The 21928-nt window shown below is 39.8% G+C and overlaps 1 protein-coding gene across 5 annotated transcripts in view; it reads left to right on the top strand.

Annotated features, from left to right (window-relative positions):
* The first annotated feature begins 7030 nt into the window (after positions 1–7030).
* Positions 7031–21928, top strand: part of NSF (N-ethylmaleimide sensitive factor, vesicle fusing ATPase) — a 146870-nt gene continuing 131972 nt past the window's right edge. For 2 of the 5 annotated variants that reach the window (XM_043904911.1, XM_043904909.1), the window contains exon 1: positions 7031–7157. In XM_043904911.1, the coding sequence (XP_043760846.1) occupies positions 7146–7157 (12 nt within the window). In that variant the 5' untranslated portion in view covers positions 7031–7145. Of the gene's footprint in view, positions 7158–10448; positions 10537–21928 lie in introns of those variants that run through there. The other 3 variants (XM_043904913.1, XM_043904908.1, XM_043904910.1) reach the window with 3 other exon arrangements.

Genomic DNA, 21928 nt, shown 5'->3' with positions numbered 1-21928 from the left:
AGCCTGGTAGGCTACATACAGTCCATGGGGTCGCAAAGAGTCGGACACGACTGAGCAACCTCACTTTAATTTAAAGTAGGCAAGGCATATTACTAATAAATCCATTTTAAACTTATGATATTTTCAATGTATGATGAATTTATTGGAATACAACCAACCCTGTTGACAGTCAAGGAAGAGCTATATATATATATATATATATATATATATATATATATATTTTAATAAGAATACGTATGGGGCAAGTCCCCCAGTGGTCTAGTGGTTAGGATTCAGCACTTTGACTGCCATAGCCTGGTTGGGTTCAATCCCTGGTTGGGGAAGTGAAATCCTTCGAGAAAATGTATGGGAAGAGGCTAGAGGGGAAAGAGACCTAACTTACTAGTGATTGTATTCACGAGTTGAGGTTGTGAAGTTTTAAGTGATTGAGAGAAAATGTTGTACTAACTTTATGATGCAAAACTCAACTTATTTTTTTTAAAAAATACAAAATTTTGACAATTAGGAAGGAAGTATAATAGAAATCATGATTGCTGTGCAGGGAAATTTAACAAGCACAAACTGTGGCAACTCCATAAATTGCTTATGACAGTAATGGTTGAGTGGGGTTTTTTTCCTTAATAGAATACACTTCTCTCTTCAATGTTATTTGTACAGCATGGAAAAGTACAAAGTGCTCTTGGGAGAAGCAGAGGGATAATTTCACCCAGAGAAATATCTTATTTGGAGATAGCTCCCCACTCCACCCCCATTAGACTTTAAAATTGGTTAATAGTGTTATTAGTACTAGCTATAGCACTCTTGGTAGTGATAGTTAGTATCTGCCTTGTAACTGCTGGGTCAGGTGTTTGAATGTATTAGGTACTATGTGATAGTTATCTCATTTAATTCTCACATGAAAAAGTTTCAGTTTAGAGAGTTTAAATGTAACACAGTATTCTTGGACCACCTTCCCCCAGTATCACTAAACTTATCCCTCTGTTCTGGTCATGATCCTGCTCAAGAGATGTCTTCTCCCTCCCTTGAAAAACACTGCCATACATATTCCTTACCCTGGAAACAAACCTCTCCAGAAACTTGCCCTTAGATGAAATCTTAAGACACACCTTCAGTTTTTCTCAGCAGTCCTCTGGAGATAATACAGTCATCCCCAATGTAATTTGTGGGGTTTCCCCAGTGGCTCAGTGGTAAAGAACCCACCTGCAATACAGGAAACTTGGGTTCAATCCCTGGGTCAGGAAGATCCCTGGAGAAGGAAATGGCAATCCACTCCAGTATTCTTGCCTAGAAAAATCCGATAAACAGAGGAGCCTAGAGGGCTACAGTCTATGGGGGTCACAAAAGTACTACTAAGTACTAAACAACAACAATATGGTTTGTGGGTCTTGGGTCTCTGGTGTCTTTAGGTTCTAGGCAACTCAGCTCCTCCCAGGAGACTGTAACTTCCTTTTCTTCAAGATGCATAAAAACTCATAAGACCCCAGTATCTGAAGGATTCCTTTTCCAAGAGATGCAGGCACCTCTCTGGACCCATGTTATTATGCAGGGTTAGGCAGCCTGGCAAGTGCACTGGGGCTTGCAATGAAGGATGGCTGGTTTCCATAGCAACGTTCATCCCTTTCCAAGGAGGATCCTATCATGTCTCCTGCCCACTCAGACTTTCCAGAATGAATTGATTTTTTGTGACTCTAGGTGTTTGTCCTTGGTCCTCCAAAGAGAAAAGACTTATTCATCAAAAAAAAAAAAAAAACCAACAGCAATAAAAACACTTGACTGCAGTTAAAATGCTGCATTGCATCAGCTGGTCTTCCTTTCTCTGAAAACTCTGTATCCTCTCTCCATTTTGTTCTGTTCTCTAGCCTTATCCATCATTTTGAGAAATAGGTTTCTCTGACAGAAAACAAACAGATGGCGACTTCGTCTTCCTAAAATTGGCTATGATGGGGCCATAATAGGAAGTTTTCAACAAGGCTTCCTGAAAGCGTGAACTGAGGGCATAGGGGGCTGACCGATGGGCTATGATTGGAGGGGCAAGAATAAGGATCGCTATCCACATGAAGATGTTACAGTCTCTGAAATTTTGCTCTTAGAGATTTGTTTCTTTATTGCTTTCCTGGCAATATTCTCTTAAATTGCATACAGTCCTGAAAAGAGGAATGTATTATGTTACTAATACTGCAAGTACTTGGGAAAGAAAGGAGGGGCTGTAGAGGGAAGGGTATCAAAGGTTTTATGAAGATCACCTTTGTCTGCTTCACAAGGATCTTTTTCTTGTGCAAGGGGGCAGTGTAGGTCCTTCTTTCTGTCACACACACACACACACACACACACTCCTTCTTTCTGACACACACACACACACACTCCTTCTTTCTGACACACACACACACACACACACACACACACACACACACACACACACACACACACACACACACACACACACACACACACACACACACACACACACACACACACACACACCCCTGAAGATAGCTTCTGTCACATTGCAGAGCGCTGTTCCCTGAAACACCTGCATGCAGCCCTGTTGGAAGATCTCTGAAACCCACACCTTGATGTGACTAAAACCTCCTTTCTGTCCGCAGTGCCATTTGTTTAGCCCCAGGATTCCAGACTAAAGTTCGTTTTCCCTTAAATAACGTGGAAATCAGCAAAACAGCACATTCTTTGTTAAATAAACTGGACAACAGAGCATCAGTTCACTTTATGTAGCTCACTATTGCTCTCATTCCTCAAAACACAGAAAAAGTTTATTCCCCCCAGTTAAGTTGTTAGCATCACTGCTACAACCAGAATGTCCGAAAGTTACTCAGTCCCGTTCTAAGGAAGCGATTATTAAGTGATGTTTAACTGGGCACAATTTGAACATAGAATTATATCCATGGAGGGGCTTCCCTGGTGGCTCAGTGGTAAAGAATCCACCTGCCAATGCAGGAGACACGGGTTCGATCTCTGGTCCGGGAGGATCCCACATGCCATGGAGCAATGATGCCCGTGTGCTCTAGAGCTTGGGAACCTCAATTATTGAGCCCGAGTGCTGCAACTACTGAAGCCTGAGCACCCTAGAGCCTGTGCTCTGCAACAAGAGAAGCCACCAAGAAGCCCTCACACCACAACTAGAGAGTAGCACCCCACCTCCACAACTAGAGAAAAGCCCACGCAATAATGAAGACCCAGCACAGCGCCCCCCTCAAAATCCAGGAAATTAAATTAAAAAATATATATATCTATACATTCATGGAGTCTCCAAAACATTGAATCAGGCCTCCACCTCTAAATGCTGGTTACCTATCAGGGAGCAACGGGTGATACCAAGCTTACAGCGGAAGAGTTTGGAATCACTTCCTCGTCACCGGCAGGAAACATGGTGTATTAGTCAGGCTTCTCCAGAGAAACAGAACCAACAGGCTGTGTATATGTAGGGAGATTTATTTTAAGAAATTGACTCATGTGATACTGGAGGCTTGGCAAGTCCAAAAATCTGATGGGAGACACTGGAAAGCTGGAGATTCAGGAAAGAGCTGCCATTCAAGTCCAAAGGCATTCCACTGGAGAATTCTCTTCTTAAGTGGATATGAGCCTTTTGTTCTATTCAGGCTTTCAGTTGATTAGATGAGGTCCATCCACAGTGTGGAGAGCTATCTTACTCAAAGTCCACTGATTTAAATGTAGATCTCATCACTAAATACCCTCACGGAAACATTTAGGATAACGTTTGGTCAAGTATCTGGGCACCATGGCCCAGCCAAGTTAATATGTAAAATTAACCATCACGGTGGGTCAGAGAGTAGCTGATCAGCAAGACCTGACCTTCTCCCCACTTAGCTCACTGTTCTCTATCCTGAGTATTGCTGCCTCCACTTCAGCATGCCATCTTCTCTTCTCACCCTTCAGGTACTTGGTCCCCCTTTCCTCTCTGAGCCTATCCCTAGTCCCCTCTCCCACCTCCTCTCACCTGAAAAAGTCCCCTAGACCTTAGAAACTGACCTTAGTCATTTACATTGTAGGTTAAATTTAAATTATTGTAAGCTGTCATACAGAGAAGGCAATGGCACCCCACTCCAGTACTCTTGCCTGGAGAATCCCATGGATGGAGGAGCCTGGTGGGCTGCAGCCCATGGGGTCGCTGAGTCGGACACGACTGAGTGACTTCACTTTCACTTTTCACTTTCATGCAATGAAGAAGGAAATGGCAACCCACTCCAGTGTTCTTGCCTGGAGAATCCCAGGGACGGGGGAGCCTGGTGGGCTGCCTTCTATGGGGTCGCATAGAGTTGGACACGACTGAAGCGACTTAGCAGCAGCAGCAAGCTGTCATACCTAGTTTCTCATTGAAAGGAAAGCAAATTAAAAGAGTTTCAGGGATCAATGACAAGCTGAGGGAGATTTTGTTTGTTTTTTGTTTTTGAGGAAAGGAAAGACTGATTAAGTCACAGAAATCAAGACAGAGAGAGACAAACAGATTTTACCAAGGACAGAAATTAGGTGGGATGTCACTGGTGGTCACATGATTAAGAATTTGCCTGCCAGTGCAGGGTACACATGTTCGATCCCTGGTCAGAGAAGATCCCACATGCCATGGAGCAACTACTGAAGCCCGAGCACCTAGAGCCCATTCTCCATAAGAAAAGCCATTGCAATGAGAAGCCAGAGCGCTGCAATGAAAAGTAGCCTCCACTTGCTGCAACTAGAGAAAGCCTGCTCACAGCAACAATGACCTAGTACAGCCAAAAATAAACTAAAACATAAAACAAGAGACTGGTATTTATTAAAAAAGAAAAAAAAATCAGGTAAATTCCAGGGGGCTAGATAATCAAGCAGATGGCTTTTTCAGGATATCACTCTTGGGGTAAATCAGCTCTTGCTTTTTTCTTTCTTCCTCAGGATGGTCAAGATTGTAGTTGCTTGGGAGAGAGAGCATCTGACTGACTGAGTCTGGGTTTTGTGATCCTTCCCAGGTCAGGGGAGTGCTGGGTACCTTGTCTGACAATGCTTTTGAGACTACGTGAACCCAGGTATCTGTGACCAGAAAAAAGGGGGAATGGATTTGGGGCAGCAAAAATGTGTGCTGCTTATCAACCCTGACTGCGAAGATTGCTCAGAAGGTGATGCAGAATCACCAACAGTCCCACTGTTTCTAGGATGACCTTGGAATATTAGAGCAAGGCACAGATGGGATGCACAGACGTGTGACAACCTGGAGTGATATCTCAGAACCCTCACCACCACCCCCTGCCCCCACGGGTGGAGGCTAAGCACCTCAAGGGCAGGAGCTCATGTTTGCCTGTTCTTTCTTTGATGGACCCTGCAGAGAGCCTTCCAGTGAATTGATACTCTTCCTGATAGGATACAAAGAACCCCCTATTATGGGTACACATGCTTGTAAGCTGACACAGAGGAACCTTTCCAAGCATCCAGCAAGGCTGTCTTTCCTAGATGAGAAACACTGCTCCTTGTCAGAGAGACTGAAGACATTTTCACTTGCAATCTAGCTTACCCAGCAAAACAAGGCAACACAGCAGTGGCATATATAAATACAGTTGCTTATTCTCCGGCCTTGAAATAACATCAGATCAGTGTACTGACAGCCAATGTCATCTTTTGGATCTGGTAATCATTTCAGCAAAATGTCTTTGATTTATACATTCAAAGTATCAAAAAATGCAAAAACAACCTGTGAAGCTCATTGAATTATACCTCTCACTTCCTAAATAAGGAACATGGGGCTCAGAGATGGGGAGAGAGTAGCAGAGCAAGGAAAACGAAGAGAATCTAAGACTTCTGAGTCCCCAGTCTATTCTAACTATTTTTATGGTTTTTTCAAGTTCATAGATCAGAGTTCAGCTAGTTCCCTGGGTTTCCTGATGAACTCTCTGATCTGCCGATGATTAGTTAACATCTGATTTGTCCAAGAGCACAGTCTGGTTCTCAGGTGCAGTGTGAAAGTTTATGACACTCACCTGATTTTTTTCTTCTGCCCTCCCAACCCCCCAATCTTCAGGTCATTTATTGTTATTGGTTCTCCATTTTAAGTCGCTAAAGCATGGCCAGCTCTTCTAATTCTTTCCTTTCCTCAAGTTGGAAAAAACTATTTCTTCTAATTAACTATGAAGGGAGGTAGCAGGGCAGAGTGGTCTAATTAACTGTGAAAAAGCTAAGACATCATTTCTTATTGTCTTGTGTAAATATGAAGAGAAATATAAGATAGTGGAGACAATAAATGCATCAGAGACCCTATTTGGGAGAACCTCTCTTCTTACAGAGCGCTGTTATCATTACCTATTCTGAGGAAATGTTGTGGTAGACAGAAGACGTTCAAGGTTAAAAAAAAAGACCAAATTTAAGGCACAATTCATTCAAATTCCATATATATACTGCCTAAAATGAACACTGGTAAATGATGAAAGGCTGTTAAGAGATAAACTTACCTTTATACATAAACATACTTAATAAAATTATATAAAAACATAGAAACAATCACAATTCGCTTATACATTTGAATGAAATCTTAAATCTGAGCTTTCCAGGCAAAACAAACTAAATGTAAACACCAAGGTCAATCATTTCCAGGTGCTAGGAAACAAGTCCGCCTACAATGAAAAGCCTGAATTCACAGAGAACTTGAACTCAGAACCCGCTCCACATCACTGATCTTCCCAGGGGGAAGCCCAAAACCTGCGCTGGGGGCTCTTCTGTACATTTTCACCCAAGTGAGTCTAGAAGCATAAAGTTAAAAGGCCACTAAAGGGCAGAGATAAGCAGGAGCTCAATGGTTAAAAGTATCAAAATCCTTGCTACATAGCCCAGGGCAAACAGCCAGCTGTGATGACATTCGCAAAAGGAGCCCTGCAGAAAGTCACCATCAGACACGTGCTAGATGGACAGTCACTGGCCTCCCACCGCCCCAGGCAGCTGGAGTTCAAGATGGCGCTCCACCCGCCCCTGACAGCAGCCGAACCCGCGCGCGTCCGGCGGAGCGGGGGCGCCGGCGCCGGGGACGCGGCCGGGCGCGCGCGGGCGTCAAGGCGGCTGCGCGCCTGCGCGAGGGCGGGCAGCGGGCGCGCGCGGCGGGGGCGGGCTCTGCCTAGCGCCGAGCTGCAGCGGCGGAGCCGGACGTGTCCGTGAAGATGGCGGGCCGGGTGAGTGCCGGCCCGGGAGCCGCGGCTCGAGGCGGGGGTGCTCGGCTCGCGGGCAACGGGAGGTCCAGACGGCCTCAGGGGAGGGGAGTGAGTCTGAGCAAATGGGGTGTTGGAGGGGGCGGCAGGCCAGAGAAGGTGGGAAGTGAGGAATGGTGGCGGGGGATTAACCCTCCTCAGAAACTCCTTCCCCCTTAGGAAGCTCGAGGGGAGGAGACCCCCTCGCAACCCAGGTCTCCTGGGTCTCCTTTAATTCTCCCATTCCATCCCTTCGGGCTTGTACCCCTAGCTTCTCAGGGCAGCCGCAGGCTCGTGGACGTCCCAGCCTGGGTCGGAGGGCTCGAGGGGTTTCCTCTTAAGAGGAGGGCTTGTTAGGTGCCTTCTCTGGAACAACTGTGGGGTATCTGTCCCCTCCATTGGGTCAAGGGCTGTGACAGGGACCATTAGGAACCCCATTTCTGGTTGTTCACAATCAGAGGTCTCGGGAAAGGAGGAGGGGGGTGCAAATGACTTTGGGTGTTAACCCTCGGCCATCAGGGGGACGTGTCACTGCCGGCTCAGGCAGAAATGCCTTGAGCTTGGAGTGGGGATGGATTTGAGGTGTCGTGTTTTGCTTTTATGAATGACAGTCGTTTTGAATGCAGCAGGGTATGTTGTAGTTTCAGGGTTTTAAATTTAACTTCCTCCTTTAGCCTCTGAGATCGCGGTGTAGTATGGGTTTGGCCAGGGGAGATAGGACTGACTGGTTCTGTGCTGGACTGCAGTGTGCGTTGGGCAGAAACCTCTCTGAGGGATGGATCCTGCCTAGAGATTACTGGTCATAAACCTGGGGACGTTAACTGCGTCATTAGGGGATAAGGATGTGCTTGACTGATTTATTTCTACTGGAATATTTGAATAAGTTTGCATAGATTATGCACACATGCAAATAGACTCCCTGAACACAGTTGTAAGTCAGGAGATTCTAGAGTGAGAAGAGACCTTAAAGGTCATTTAATTAGGCCTCTTTCTCTTCTTTTCCCCACAGCCTTATCTTTTATCTGCAGCTAGTTCCTCCACAACTCCCTCCACCTGTGCTTCAGAGTCTGTTTCTCCGCATCTTCTAAGGAACCCCATTCCTGTGTGTTCACCTGCTCCCTTTTAACAACAAACTCAGGCTTTTTCCATCTTGAAACAAACCCCCCCCTCCACCCCCACAGCTGTCGCCTTTTCTCTCCCCACTTTACGGCCAGGAATCTTGATAAGAATTGTCTCGTGTATTTGTCTCCCATTTGCCTTCCTCCCACTCATTCCTCAACCCACTGCAGTCTGATTTCTGGTCCCATCATCCCAGTGAAACATGCCTCTAAACTTAATTGATGTTTTTCATTCCTTGTCTTGCTGGATGTCTCAACAGCGTTTGACGTTGTTGACCATTGCCTCCTTCATGGAAAACGCTCTTCCCTTGGCTTCAGCCTCCCTCCAGTTTTTAGGCAGACCACTCTTTTGCAGACTCACCCTCCTCTCTTCTGTTATTCAATGCAGATGTTCCTCAGGGCTGTGTCCTCGCTGGGTGCTTTCTCCCCAGGCAATCTCTTCTAAGCCCAGTTTCAACTACTGTCTATATGTCAACGATATTCAGTATTTTACTCCCAGTCCAGACCTGTTCTTTAAATTCAAAATAGGTATGCCAAACTATTTAAAACCAAGACACCTCACACTCATCTTGTTCAAATAAACCCATGGTCTTATCCCACCTAATATTTTTACAGTTTGCTATATCAGTGAATGGCATCACAATCCACCCACCTATATAGGTTAGAAGCCTGGCGGATGGGGAGTGGGTTATTCCTTACATTTCTCCCTCACCATATCCTCTGTCCCCAAGTAAAATTCATCACTGAGTTCTGTCCCCACCCCACCCTCCTCAAAAAAAGGGAATTAATTATTATAGCCAAAGAATCTGGCTTGGGCATTGCTGCTTTAAACCATATCCAAACACCCACTGGACTAGTTACATGGGTTTTGTCATTTTAATGTCCTAAAATTCTCTCCAGTCTATCCATCCACCTCTTTACATCTTCATTTCCACCTGCTTTTCCCAAACCACTATCATTTCTGGCCTGGACTACTGCAGGAAGCTCCCAAGTAGTCTCCTTATGCCATTCACCACATTGGTTATTCTCTCCCATGCACATGCTCCTTAATCCCCTGCTTTAATAGCATCTAATTACTTTTGGGAGAAGACCAAATCCTTAACTGGGCCTTTAAGGCCCTTTTTGGTTCTGCTTCTGCATTTCCACTCACCGTCTTACTCTCTATGCTCAGGTTATATAAGCCTTTCCAATCCTTGAACCTCTTATCACAAGGACTTTGCGTGTGCTGTTCCCTTTCTTTATGATGTTCTGCTCCCAACCGTTTACCTCCTACTCACGGATTACTCAGCTACTGAAGGGAGGCCTGTTCTGATCCCACACCAAGTCAGATCCTATGTTAATATGCTCTTCTCTCTCTTTTTAAACTTTTTATTTTATATTGGAGTATAGCCTGTTAACAATGTTGTGATAGTTTTAGGTGGACAACAAAGGGACTCAGCCATACATATACATGTATCCATTCTCCCCCAAACTCCACTCTCCATATGTTCTTGAAGAACTGTATTCCTTTCCTTAGAGATTTATCTATCATTTAAAATTTTTTAGTGTGATTATTTGCCTCTACTACTAGACTTTACTCTCCACGAAAGCAGAGACCGTATTAGTTTTGTATTTACTGTTATCATCAGTGCTTTGTACCTGCCTGGGACAAAGATGCTCAGTACATTTTTGTTGGAAATGAATCTAATCTCTGTCTTAATACTTTAGTGATAGAGAATGCTACACCATAAAGCTAGCCCATTTTAGTGTCATATTAGAAAAGTCTCTTTTGTATGGGGTTCCAGGTAATTTTTATACATATTATTTCTGCTGTTTAAAACTGTAGAACTAAATGATTCCTTTTTCATGTGATAGCTCCCTCGCTGTTTGAAAACAGATTACATATTCCCTCAGATTTTTCTCTTTTGCAAGTTAAACATCCCCAATTTCTCAAATATCCTATATTCCAAATCCTTCATCATTTAGGTGACTTTCCTTTGGAAATGTTCTCTTTTGTCAGTGTTTCTTCTATTGATAAAATGTGCTCAAGAGTCTAACACGGTGATCAGTGAAGAATCTTCTTGAACTATTATTCTCTGATGCTAGACAATACCATTACTAATACAGGCTAAAATTGTATTTGCTTTTTTCTGCAGTAAATCACACTCTTGGCCCATACTGAGTGCTCAGTGCTCAAGTCGTGTCTGACTCTTTGCAACTCTATGGACTGTAACCCACCAGGCTCATCTGTCCATGGGATTTTTCAGGCAAGAATACTGGAGTGGATTGCTATTTCTTCCTCCAGGGGATCTTCCCTACCTAGGAATTGAACCCGCATCTCCTGCATTGGCAGGCAAATTCTTTACCACTGAGCCACCTGGGAAGCCTGGCCCACCCATTACTGAACTTACAGTCAATTACAGCTCCAGTGTTCTTTTAAAATCAGCAACCCCCCCCAACCATACCCCTACATTCTAGGTATTGTGCAGCTGTTTTATTGAACCTAAGTTTGAGACCTTACATTTATCCCCTTTACAGTTCACTTTTTTGGGGTCCATTTCTGCTACCTGTTGAAGGTTTCTTTGATTCTTTAATTTTATGCAACATAGTAGTGCTCTTTTGCAGTGGTGTTTCATCCGTAGATGCATAGGTTTAATAACCCTGCCTTCTGTGTCTCCATTCTAGTCATTGATAAAAGGTAGGATATGATGGGGTCAGAAGCAGGCCTTGAGCATGCTGCTAGAGACCCTCTTCTAGGCTGGCACACCTCAGTACACTTCAGGTACCATTGCTTAACTACAAATGTATCTCATTTAATCTGGAGGAAACCTCCCTGCAAAGTAAATAGTATTGACTTTGTTTTACTCTGAGAGAGGGGCTTAGTAATTTGCAGGTTCACAGCCAGCAAGAAGCAGAGTTAGGATTTGAACTCAAGTCAGTTCCCCAATTTAGTTGACAGGGTATAAAGAGTAGATTTACCTTCTTACCTAAAACATTTTAGAGCCTCTGTCAAAGTTTAATTTTTAAAAACTACCTTCTACCTTTTGGAAAATCTAAACCCCTTTGGCCCTTATCAGATTGTCTTGTCTTCTCTTCCTGTAGCCATAACTAACAACTACCTATCCATGTTTAACAAATAGGGTGAGCCTTGTAATTCTCTTAAAATGGGTTCTGTATTTCCTCTTTGTGGGAGAAAAGCTATCTTGAGTTACTGCTTTGGGTTGGTTTAGTTAATTTTGGCATTCTGACATCATCTTGTAAACGGTATTTATGTTTGCTCTATAACTGAAGATTTGTTGTATCCCTGTTGCTGATGATAGCATTAGTAATCTGTATTTCTTTTCCTTTGCTTTTGCTATCCAAAAAAGAAAGCATCATATTTAGTCCATCTGGGAAACTGAAAAATAAACTGTGTGATGTTATTCAGTATGTAGCTCCAAGGTCATCAGAACTTGGTTAATCCTTAAATTACTTTGAAGCCCCTAATCTTAAAAGTAAAGAACCTGAAAGAAAATAATTTTTGTCTTTATTGTTGTAGTGTATTTGTTATATGAGAAAAATATGGAATGACAAGTTGGATACATTTTATAATACGATCAATTTAAACATATCTGGTTCCTTTTGGCTTTTTGAAAGATTCAATTAGGTAATAGATTTTCTCAGCTCTTTTAAATTTTTGCTCATAATAAATCAAGATGCTAACGTTGTAATTCTTATTACTGACATTGACTGTAGACTCTTATTTATAAATGACCTCCATGTACAGATGGCTGCCACTGCCTCCGGCCCCCACACTGATTTTCAGAACTCTTATGCTGCAACTGCTCTGGAATCATGGAGTGAGAAGCAGAGAAAAGAATCTGAAATGTAGCCTTTATAGCTAAGGAGAGCTGACTCTAGGTAGGGAGAGGCTAGTTGGTGAAGTTCCTCTGGTGTTGCATGCCAGGTCCCTTAAACTACCACTCAAACCACTCCTGAACTTTTTTGTACTCTTTTTCTTTTTTTTTAGATTTTATTTATTTAGCTGAATCAAGTTTTAGTTGTAGCATGGAAGAGCTTTTAGTTGCAACTTGTGGGATCTAGTTCCCTGGCTGGGGATCGAACTCTGGCCCCCTGCTTTGGGAGCACCAAGTCTTAGACCTTGGACCACCAGGGAAGTCCCCTGTACTCTTATCTTTTAAAATTACTAGACATCTCACATATTTGAGATTTAGCAATCCCTTTCTGAAAATATACATGCATTAAGGAGAATAAAACCAATGAATTGTTTTCTTCATAAATCCTTACATCTAGTGGAGGTAATTTGTTTTAAGAAATAGGAGCAAGACAATGTTAAATAGGAATCTAAGGGAGAGAACACTCTTAGGTGTTGAAAAGGGTTTAGAAAGACATTAGAAGTGGAATTTACCTCATCTGGCTGTTGGTCCGGGTCAGCCTAGCATATTGGAAGAGCTCTTGTAGTCTAGTCCAGAAACCTAACCATTTATAACATTTTTATGGGTGAATGACATCTTTACCAAAAACCAACCTTCAGATTGGAACACAGTGGTAAATTAGGGACAGTTCATGGGCAGTACCACAAGTCAAAACAAATAATTTAAAATGTCTCATCGTTCCATTTCTAAGTCAGAGTTTTGCAGTCCAAAGCATATCATCTTTTTGCAATCTTGTATGCAATAGTTACTGTTTTTGTGTGTCACTTTTGTGATTTTATTAAGTATCTTCAAAAGTAGTACATTTTAGAAAACAAAATTGAACTCTTTACAGCACTATCAGATAGCTTCTTTCTGAAACCCAGAGGAATTGATGATTAAGGTGGGTATGTTCTTTATAAGTATTTAAGTCAGAGTGCAAAGGTGTGAGGTGAAAGTGTATTATTTTACTGCTGGAAATTCTTGAATTGGTGGAACAGTGAACTCTTGGAAGCAGCTGTGTTGTCAATGCACTAGGTGCTTGCTGTCATGCTATTCTGAAGGGTCCATACTCTGGTTATGGTGTATTAGGGGAAAATCTCTTAATGAAGTCCTTGATCATGCTTCAGTGTTAATGCCCTTGAATGGGCTCTGAGACCCATCTTACATTGCCTTCAGTTTCCTAGTGATTCAAAGGCATGATTTCCTACTTAATTTTTTTATGATGCAAACTAGATAGTCCTTGCATGACTGTAACTATTTCTAGCTCTGTGCATTTTAAACAAGAATAAGTCATATATATCTTAAGAGATTTCAAGTATGCTGAAAAGTACAGCAAATAATATATACCTATATCCATGTACTCACTGCCCAGATTGTAAAAGTTTTTACATATTGTGATATTTGCTTTGTATCTTTTAATCCCCCAGAAATAACCACTAGCCTAAAGCTGATATAAATCGTTTCTGTTCACGTCTATGTAGGTTTGTGTCCCTAACCAATATATTGTTTTGTGTGTTTTAAAAATGTATATAATGGTGTTATATTGTATATCTCTTTCTGCAACCTGAATTTTTTCATTTGAGATTGTCATGTTGGAATTATGTAGAGTTAATTATGTTTATTGTGTAGTAGTCTATTTTGTAAATATACCACAATTATCTGTTTTCTTAGAGGACAATTTAGGTGGTTTTCAAATTTTATTTCTTCTGGTACAAATACTCATACATACAGAAATACATATTTTTTGTCTATATCTCCTTGCATATGTATGTTGAATTTCTTTAGAATATGTCTAGAGACATGGATCTATACCCTGTTTGTAGAATTGCTACATAGAATTGCTGGGTAATCAGTTACCTTTATCTTTACCTAGTTATACAAGTTTGTGTTCTTACCAACAATATATGATTACCTGTTCCTCATGTCCTCTCCAGCACTTAATATTGAGATATTTTAATTTTTACAATATGATAGGTATAAAATAATATTGTTGTTTAAATTTTGCAATTTTCCCTAATTACTAGTGAGATTGAGCATGTTTCATATTCATCATTGGAGTTTCCTCTTCTGTGAATTACCTTTGCTTATCCTTTGCCCATTTTTTGTTGTTGTTGGGCTGTTTAGTAATGATCTTTTCATGTATGTCGAGTTTTAGATTTAAATTTTATTGTAGTTATAACTACCCATTTTTAATTTCTGTGTATTAGTGTGCTTATATGTTTTAAGATCTTTTCCCATTTTGAAGTCAGAAAGATTTGCTTTGAAAAGGTTTAATGGTTTGTTTTTCATATTTTGGTGTTTGATTCATCTGGAATTTATTTTTGTGTTTGGTGTGAATTAAGCTAATTTTATCTTCTCCATATATATAACCAGTTGTCTCAATATCATGTATTGAGTCCATCCTTTTTCCCACTGATCTGTAATGCTACCTCTGTTTCATATCCACTCTAAGTCCGAACTCTTTTCTGTTTAATTGTTCTCTTTGTCTGTATGTGCACCACTACCAGTGTCTTAATTGCCATAGCTTTAAAATTATTCTTGCTATCTGGTAGGGTTAGCCGCACTTCATTTGGCATTTCTTGGCCCTTTTCCATATGAATTTTAGGAGCAACCCAGTCCTTTAAATTTTTTTATGTTTAAGTTTATTGCCATTACTTTTGACATATTTTTTCCTTACGTTCCACTGTGGCAGGTATAAAGATCATTTCAGTAAAACTGATCTGACTTACTCTAAGAAGCTGATAAGCTGATTTCTTTCCTCCCTCGCTTCCTCTTTCCTTCCTTTTTTAAAACCATGCAGCCAAAAAGTGCTAATAATTTATTGCAACTTTGTGCTCTATAGATTTGAAATCAAGTGAATTAGCATCAGCTGTTTATGAGTAATGCAGAGTGTTTTGGTCCTTTGCTAAATTCGGAATGAAGTGTTAAGTTCTGATGTATTTTGTGCTAGCTATGTAGATCTTTGGTACGAGAAAATGGGAAAATTATTAAAGTAGCAAATATGCTGTCATTTTTGAAATCCAACGTTCACTTTTTTTTAAATTTAAAAATTATTATTGTTACTTTTTGGCCAAGCAACTTGCAGGATCTTTGTTCCCCCATCAGGAATTGAACCTGTGCCCTGAGCAGTGAAAGTGGGGAGTCCTTATCATTAAACTGCTAGGGAATTCCCATCACTGGTGGAATTTTTTTGAGTGTAAAGTGTTTTTTAGTGTTATATGCATATGAACGAACATTTTCTTAACTAGACAATGAAACTAGAAATTATCACTAATTATGGGTCTTCCAAAAAATACCAGTTTTTGGGAGATTAAAACAGTTATCCTAGTTACTTTTCTCCTGGAGAATAGTACTGACAAAATTTTGTGAGATGATAGCAAACTTAGATCCCACTGTTTAGAACAGAACCTGGCATGGAATGATTGTTGAATGGATGAATGACTGTTTCTGATTAACCTAGTAAATTATAATTTTGGACAAGTTGTGTAGTTGTATTTTATTTTTATTTATTTATTGTGTGTGTAGTTGTATTTTAATGTTATGTTCTCTGCCAAGCTGCTGAATACTCTTGTTTATTCTGTTACCTAAGTTATTAGTAATATAGCACAGATCTAATTTTAAAGAGCTGCTGGCCTCCAATAAAGTCCTTTTTTTGATCTTCATTTATGAAGTCTAAGTTTTTTGTTTATATAGACTTTGAATCAGTTTACTACTTATCAAGCATCATAGTAAACTTAATTATAAACTTTTATCAAGGTAAAGGATGAAATGGACAAAGAGCATTATTGAAGCCTTCTTTCCTATATTATCTTCTCTTCTATTGTAGAAGGAAATGAACCTTTTTTTTTTTTTTAAGTTTGCTTCTCTTAGTGCATTGATTCTCAAAGTAGAATCTGTAGACCAGCTAATGAGCATCACCTGAGAACTTGTTAGAAGTACAGATTCTCCCCCCACCTTGATTAAATTAGAAACTCTGGGGGTGGGGCCCCTGCAATCCCTTAAGAGTTCTGTAGGTAATTCTGGAGAATGCTTAAGTTGAGGGCCATTGACTTAGGATTGTAAGCTCTTGGATTCAATTTCTTACAAATTGTTGATGATTCCCGCCCCCCAGATTTCCTTCCAAATGTATACTCAACCTTGTTATTTCTAGATTTCAGGGTTATTGAATTTTCTTTCCTTTAATACCTTCACCTATATCCAATTTTCAAACATTTAAGAAAACACAAGTTATTTCCTGATTCAAGAATCAGGTACCCTGACTGACCTTGAAATACTAGATAGCATAGTAACTACAGTTAATTTTAAAAATATTGTATTCTTGAGATTTGCTAAGACAATAAATCTTAAGAGTTCTTACCACACACACAAAGTGGTAACTCTGTGAGTTGATGGGTCTGTTAATTAGCTTGTTACCGTAATCATTATGCAAGGTATACTTGTATCAGAACCCCACATTGTATACCTTAGGCAAAATTCCCATAAAGCTGAACATGTGCCTGTATGCCTGTGATCCAGCTGTTCTACTGGAGAGGGTAGGGGAGTGTGTGTGTACATGTATATATGTGTGTATACACGTGTGTGTGTGTGTATATATATATAGTATAGATATCCAATAGAAATGCATAGGCATGTTATTCAAAAGACATGTATGAACATATTGTTGGCAACAGTATTCATGATTAAGAACTGGAAACAACTCATGGATAAATAGTAGTGGCATATTCATATAATTATACACTATAAAAAGCAAGGAAAATGAGCTATTGCTACATGCCAAAACTTGGATGAGTCTTGTAATCATAATATTGAAGGGTAGAAGTCAGACGTGGAATAATACACGGTATGCCAAGTTGCTTCAGTAGTGTCCAACTCTGTGACCCTATGGACCATAGCCCACCAGGCTCTTTTGTCCATGGGATACTCCAGGCACGAATACTGAAGTGATTCCATTTATATAAAATTTTCAGCAGGCTAAACTCATCTGTTTGATTTCTATCTCTGGTGGTAGAAACAAGAGAGTGATTTTTTTTAGATAAATTGAACTTCATCAAAATTTAAAATTTTCATATATCAAGGGACACTATCAAGACATGGAGAGCCCACAAAATGTGAGAAAATATTTAATAATCATATGTCTGATAAAAGTCTAGTATCCAGAATGTATAAAAAACTGTTACAATTCAACAATAAAAAGAAACCCAGTTTTTAAATGGGCAGAGGATTTGAATAGCTATTTCTCCAAATAATATGTGAAAATAACCAATAAGCACATGAAAGATACATGGTCACCATCATAGTCATTAGAGAAATAAAAATCAAAACCAGAGTGAAATACTACCTCACACCCACTAGGATGGCTATAGTTTTAAAAAGGTGATGATGTAGAGAATTTGGGACCCTCATATACTGCTGGTGGGAATGTGAAATGGTGCAACCATTGTGGGAAACAGTTTGGCAGTTCTTCAAAAAGTTAAATATAGAATGATCCCGCAAGTCCAGCAAGTGATTGAAAATGTATGTTCATAGATAAACTTGTACATGAATGTTCATAGCAGCATTATTCATAGTAGCCAAAAAGTGGAAATTATCCATCAGCTAATATAGATAAACGTGGGTTATTCATACGATGAAACGTGATCCAGCCCTGGAAAGGAATGGTGTGCCATCATGTGCAACAGCATCGATGATCTTGAGAAGATTATGCTGAGTGAAAGAAGCCAGTCACAAAGATGACAGATTGTATGATTCTATTTATATGAAATGTTCAGAATAGGCACATCCATAGAGATAGAAAATAGATTAGTGGTTGCCAAGGAATGAGGGAGGCGAGCATTCGGACTAACTGCTGATGGGTACAGGGTGTCTTCTTGGAGGGCTGGAAGTGTCCTGGAATTAGAGAGTGGTGATCATTACACGCATGGCAGGTATACTAAACCCACTGAAGTGAGGCTTTCCACCTCCCTGCACATGTGAGATGTGTGCCTTAAGATGCTTCTGTACGGTTAAGAAGAGGATGCTGTGATCCTTGAATGAGAGCAAGTGGCGCTCCATTATGGACTTGAGTCAAATTAGAGGTAGCTGTGGGATTAAAACACAATCTTTTAGTTTATTCACCTAAAATTAGGCTTTTTTTCCCCCTCTTCTAAGTATACAAAATTCAGAATGAGTCATGTTCAAAAAATCATTTAGAAGTAATATTCTTGTGTTATGAGAAAACAAAAATGTTAGCTAGAGTGAGGCAAATAATGTTCTTTAGATTTTGGCAGTAGGAAAGAGAATTGTGAGCTAGGGTGTTTGCAGGTGTGTAAAGCTTTTAAAACAGTGCCTCATATGTAATAAACTCTCAAAACACATTAGCTATTATTATTATTGACACTGCCCCCCTCCCTCAGCCGCCAAGTGTATAATCAGTTGTCTCAATGCCTTTTATTGAATAGTTCAGCTTTCCTCTACTGTTTCTAAATTTTACCTATTAACTTCTTGCTTGGTTCTGTTTCTGGATTGCTTTTTCTACTTCACTGAACTGTTTCTATACTAGTACTACGTATTTTTTTGTGGTTTTTTTGAACTGTACCAGGCAGCTTGTGGGATCTTAGTTTCCTAACCAGGAACCCAAGCTCTCAGTGAAAGCACAGAATCCTAACCACTGGACTGCCAGGGAATTCCACTGCATCGTTTTAGTTACTGTGTATGGTGTGTCTAGTAGGGCCAGTCTCATTCTTTCTCAAATTTTGCTTGGCAGCTTTCACAAATTAGAAAAAATTTTGTTGCCCTCTCATTTTGCCTACTACTTACTATTACTTTGCCAGTTACAATGTAGATTGAATTTGCTAAAGTCCCATTGGGATTTTCTTATAATTACATTACATATATAGGTTAATTTGGAGTTGATGATATCCTTACAGTATGTGCTTCTGTTGGTTTTCTTCATATGGATCTTATATTGATTAACTTTCTAGATATATTTCTCAAACATTTTTTTTTTTTAAATTCCACAAATATTTATTGAGTGCCTGTTATATTGTTCCAGGTACTTCTCCAAATTTTAAAGTAATGTGTTTTGAGGCGTTAATGAACTTTCACAAATTAATGCAGTCATGGAGAGGAAATTATTCACAAAGCCAAGGACTCAGTTAACTAGTTTATGATTTGGTGTTCATTTTAATGCTGAATCATTGGTTAATCTGCCCAGTATAAATAAAACTTTGACTCTTTGTATATTTATCAAAAGATTCTGTCTTTCAGAGCATATTTTGTAATTTCTTACTGAGCTTATTAATAAAAAGTATGTTTTCTTAATTTATGGACAAAAGTCCTTGTCACACTGTAGTCAAAGAAAACTAGATTTAACCAACATGGTTTAATTATGAAGAAAAAACACAATAGTAAATTATGAGACCTTGTCTTATATTTTCATGAATAATGACAGCATCCTTACAGTTATTTTCCTAATGTATGAGGTCATCACTGTCTGTGTAGAAACAAAGATCTGAAATGAAATATACCATCAGTTAACTTTAATAAAAAACTTTTACTTTGGCTGGTAAAGTAACACCTATTTATTTTTTAAATTGGAAAGTGCAGAAAAGAGGAAAATTAATCACTCGCAGTCCCATTTTCCAGTCACAGTTGTTTTTTACATTTTGATGTGTTTTTATTTAATTGCTTTGCTATACTTAAAAATATCAAACTGTAAAGTAAAATTTATATACGTGTGTATACATAAACATACACATATATGTATACTGTTCTGTGATTTGAATATTATGAGGATATATGAAGTAGATGACACCACCCTTATGGCAGAAAGTGAAGAAGAACTAAAGAGCCTCTTGATGAAAGTGAAAGAGGAAGAGTGAAAAACTTGGCTTAAAGCTCAACATTCAGAAAACTAAAATCATGGCATCCAGTCCCATCACTTCATGGCAAATAGATGGGGAAACAGTGGAAACAGTGGCTGACTTTATTTTTCTGGGCTCTAAAATCACTGCAGATGGTGACTGCAGCCATGAAATTAAAAGACAGTTACTCTTTGGAAGGAAAGTTATGACCAACCTAGACAGCATATTAAAGAGCAGAGACATTACTTGGCCTACATCTAGTCAAGGCTATGGTTTTTCCCTTGGCCATGTATGGATGTGAGAGTTGGACTGTGAAGAAAGCTGAGCGCAGAAAAATTGATGCTTTTGAACTATGGTGTTGGAGAAGACTCTTGGGAGTCCCTTGGACTGCAAGGAGATCAGTCCTGGGTGTTCATTGGAAGGGCTGATATTGAAGCTGAAACTTCAATACTTGGCCACCTGATGTGAAGAGCTGACTCATTTGAAAAGCCCCTGATGCTGGGAAAGATTGAGGGCAGGACGAGAAGGGGACGACAGAGGATAAGGTGGTTGGATGGCATCACAGACTCGGACATGGGTTTGGGTGGACTCCGGGAGTTGGTGATGGACAGGGAGGCCTAGTGTGCTGCGGTTCATGGGGTCGCGAGGAGTTGGACACGACTGAGCGACTGAACTGAGGTGAACTGATATGAAGTAGACAAGTTTTAGTTTACATAGCTATCATTTTGAAATAGGACTTTTAATTTGCTTCTAATTCATCACTGTAAAGTAATGCCATAGAGGATGACTTTGTACGTAAAAGTTCTTTGTATTTAGAATTATTTTTCTAAGATAAGGGTTATTTATTGTAAAAATAGTTCCAACCATTCAGAACTCTGAAAAGTGAAGCTGTTTCACTTATACCTTCTTGTTTCACCTCAATGATAACTACTGTTAACAATTTACTGTCTTTTTTTTTTTATTAAAAACCATACTCTACATACTATTTTATAATACTGTTTTATACCTTTTTTAAAACTTAGCACTATGTTGTGGATATTCCCCTTGTCAGTACATACAGAGGTACCTTGACCTTTTAAATGGCTGCATACTTGTAATGCTTTTAACCATGGTGCTATTCATGGCATTTATTTAGCTTTAGGTTGTGAATTTTTTTTCTATTGCATATCTCTATGATAGTCATAATAATAATAGCTGAGATTTATTGAGTATTTACTCTGTACCAGGTAAATCATAGTATCTCCTTTAATCCTCTTGGTGTATGTTTGGGTAGGTGTGTATTTTTTCCCATGTCCTCATGTTTCTGTTCCTGTCCAGAGGGAGAGTAGAACTTTAGATCAAATTCTCTTGCCTCTTAGGGGAAAAAAAAAGTCTTAACTCTTCTCAGGAGGAAGAATGGCCAATCTTAGTATGAGACACACACAGGAGTGTAGGTTTTATACTTCCTCTTGTTATATCCTGTGCCCAGGACTGGCAGGCCAATATGGTCAGTAACCTTAGACTGGCCTTTTAGAGGTAGATCTGGCTATTCTCCTAGTTTATTATTTCTCCAGTTGAGATGAGACCTGGTTGGAAAGGGAACTGTCTGTTCTGGAAACCTAGCTCTCTCTCTTTCAGTAGGCAAGAGATTGGGTCTCTTGATTAGGTCTTTGTTGCATGAGTATAGGCATCTTGTATCCAAACTATATTTTGTAGTTTGAACATTTATACCATCTTTGCAATGGGAATTATTGGAGATTGCCTAACCATTAAAAAATCAGACCGTCATTTCTCAACTTCATTGAGGTATAACCTCTGCACAATAAAATATGATGAAGACATAGAACTATCTCAAAAAATTACTTCTTGCATTTTTGCTGTCCATTTCACCCCCATCCCAGTCAATCACTGATTTTGTGTGTATA

Source organism: Cervus elaphus, chromosome 5 (genome assembly GCF_910594005.1).
Source record: "Cervus elaphus chromosome 5, mCerEla1.1, whole genome shotgun sequence".
NCBI lineage: Eukaryota > Metazoa > Chordata > Mammalia > Artiodactyla > Cervidae > Cervus > Cervus elaphus.
This window is presented reverse-complemented; position numbering and strand designations above follow the sequence as displayed.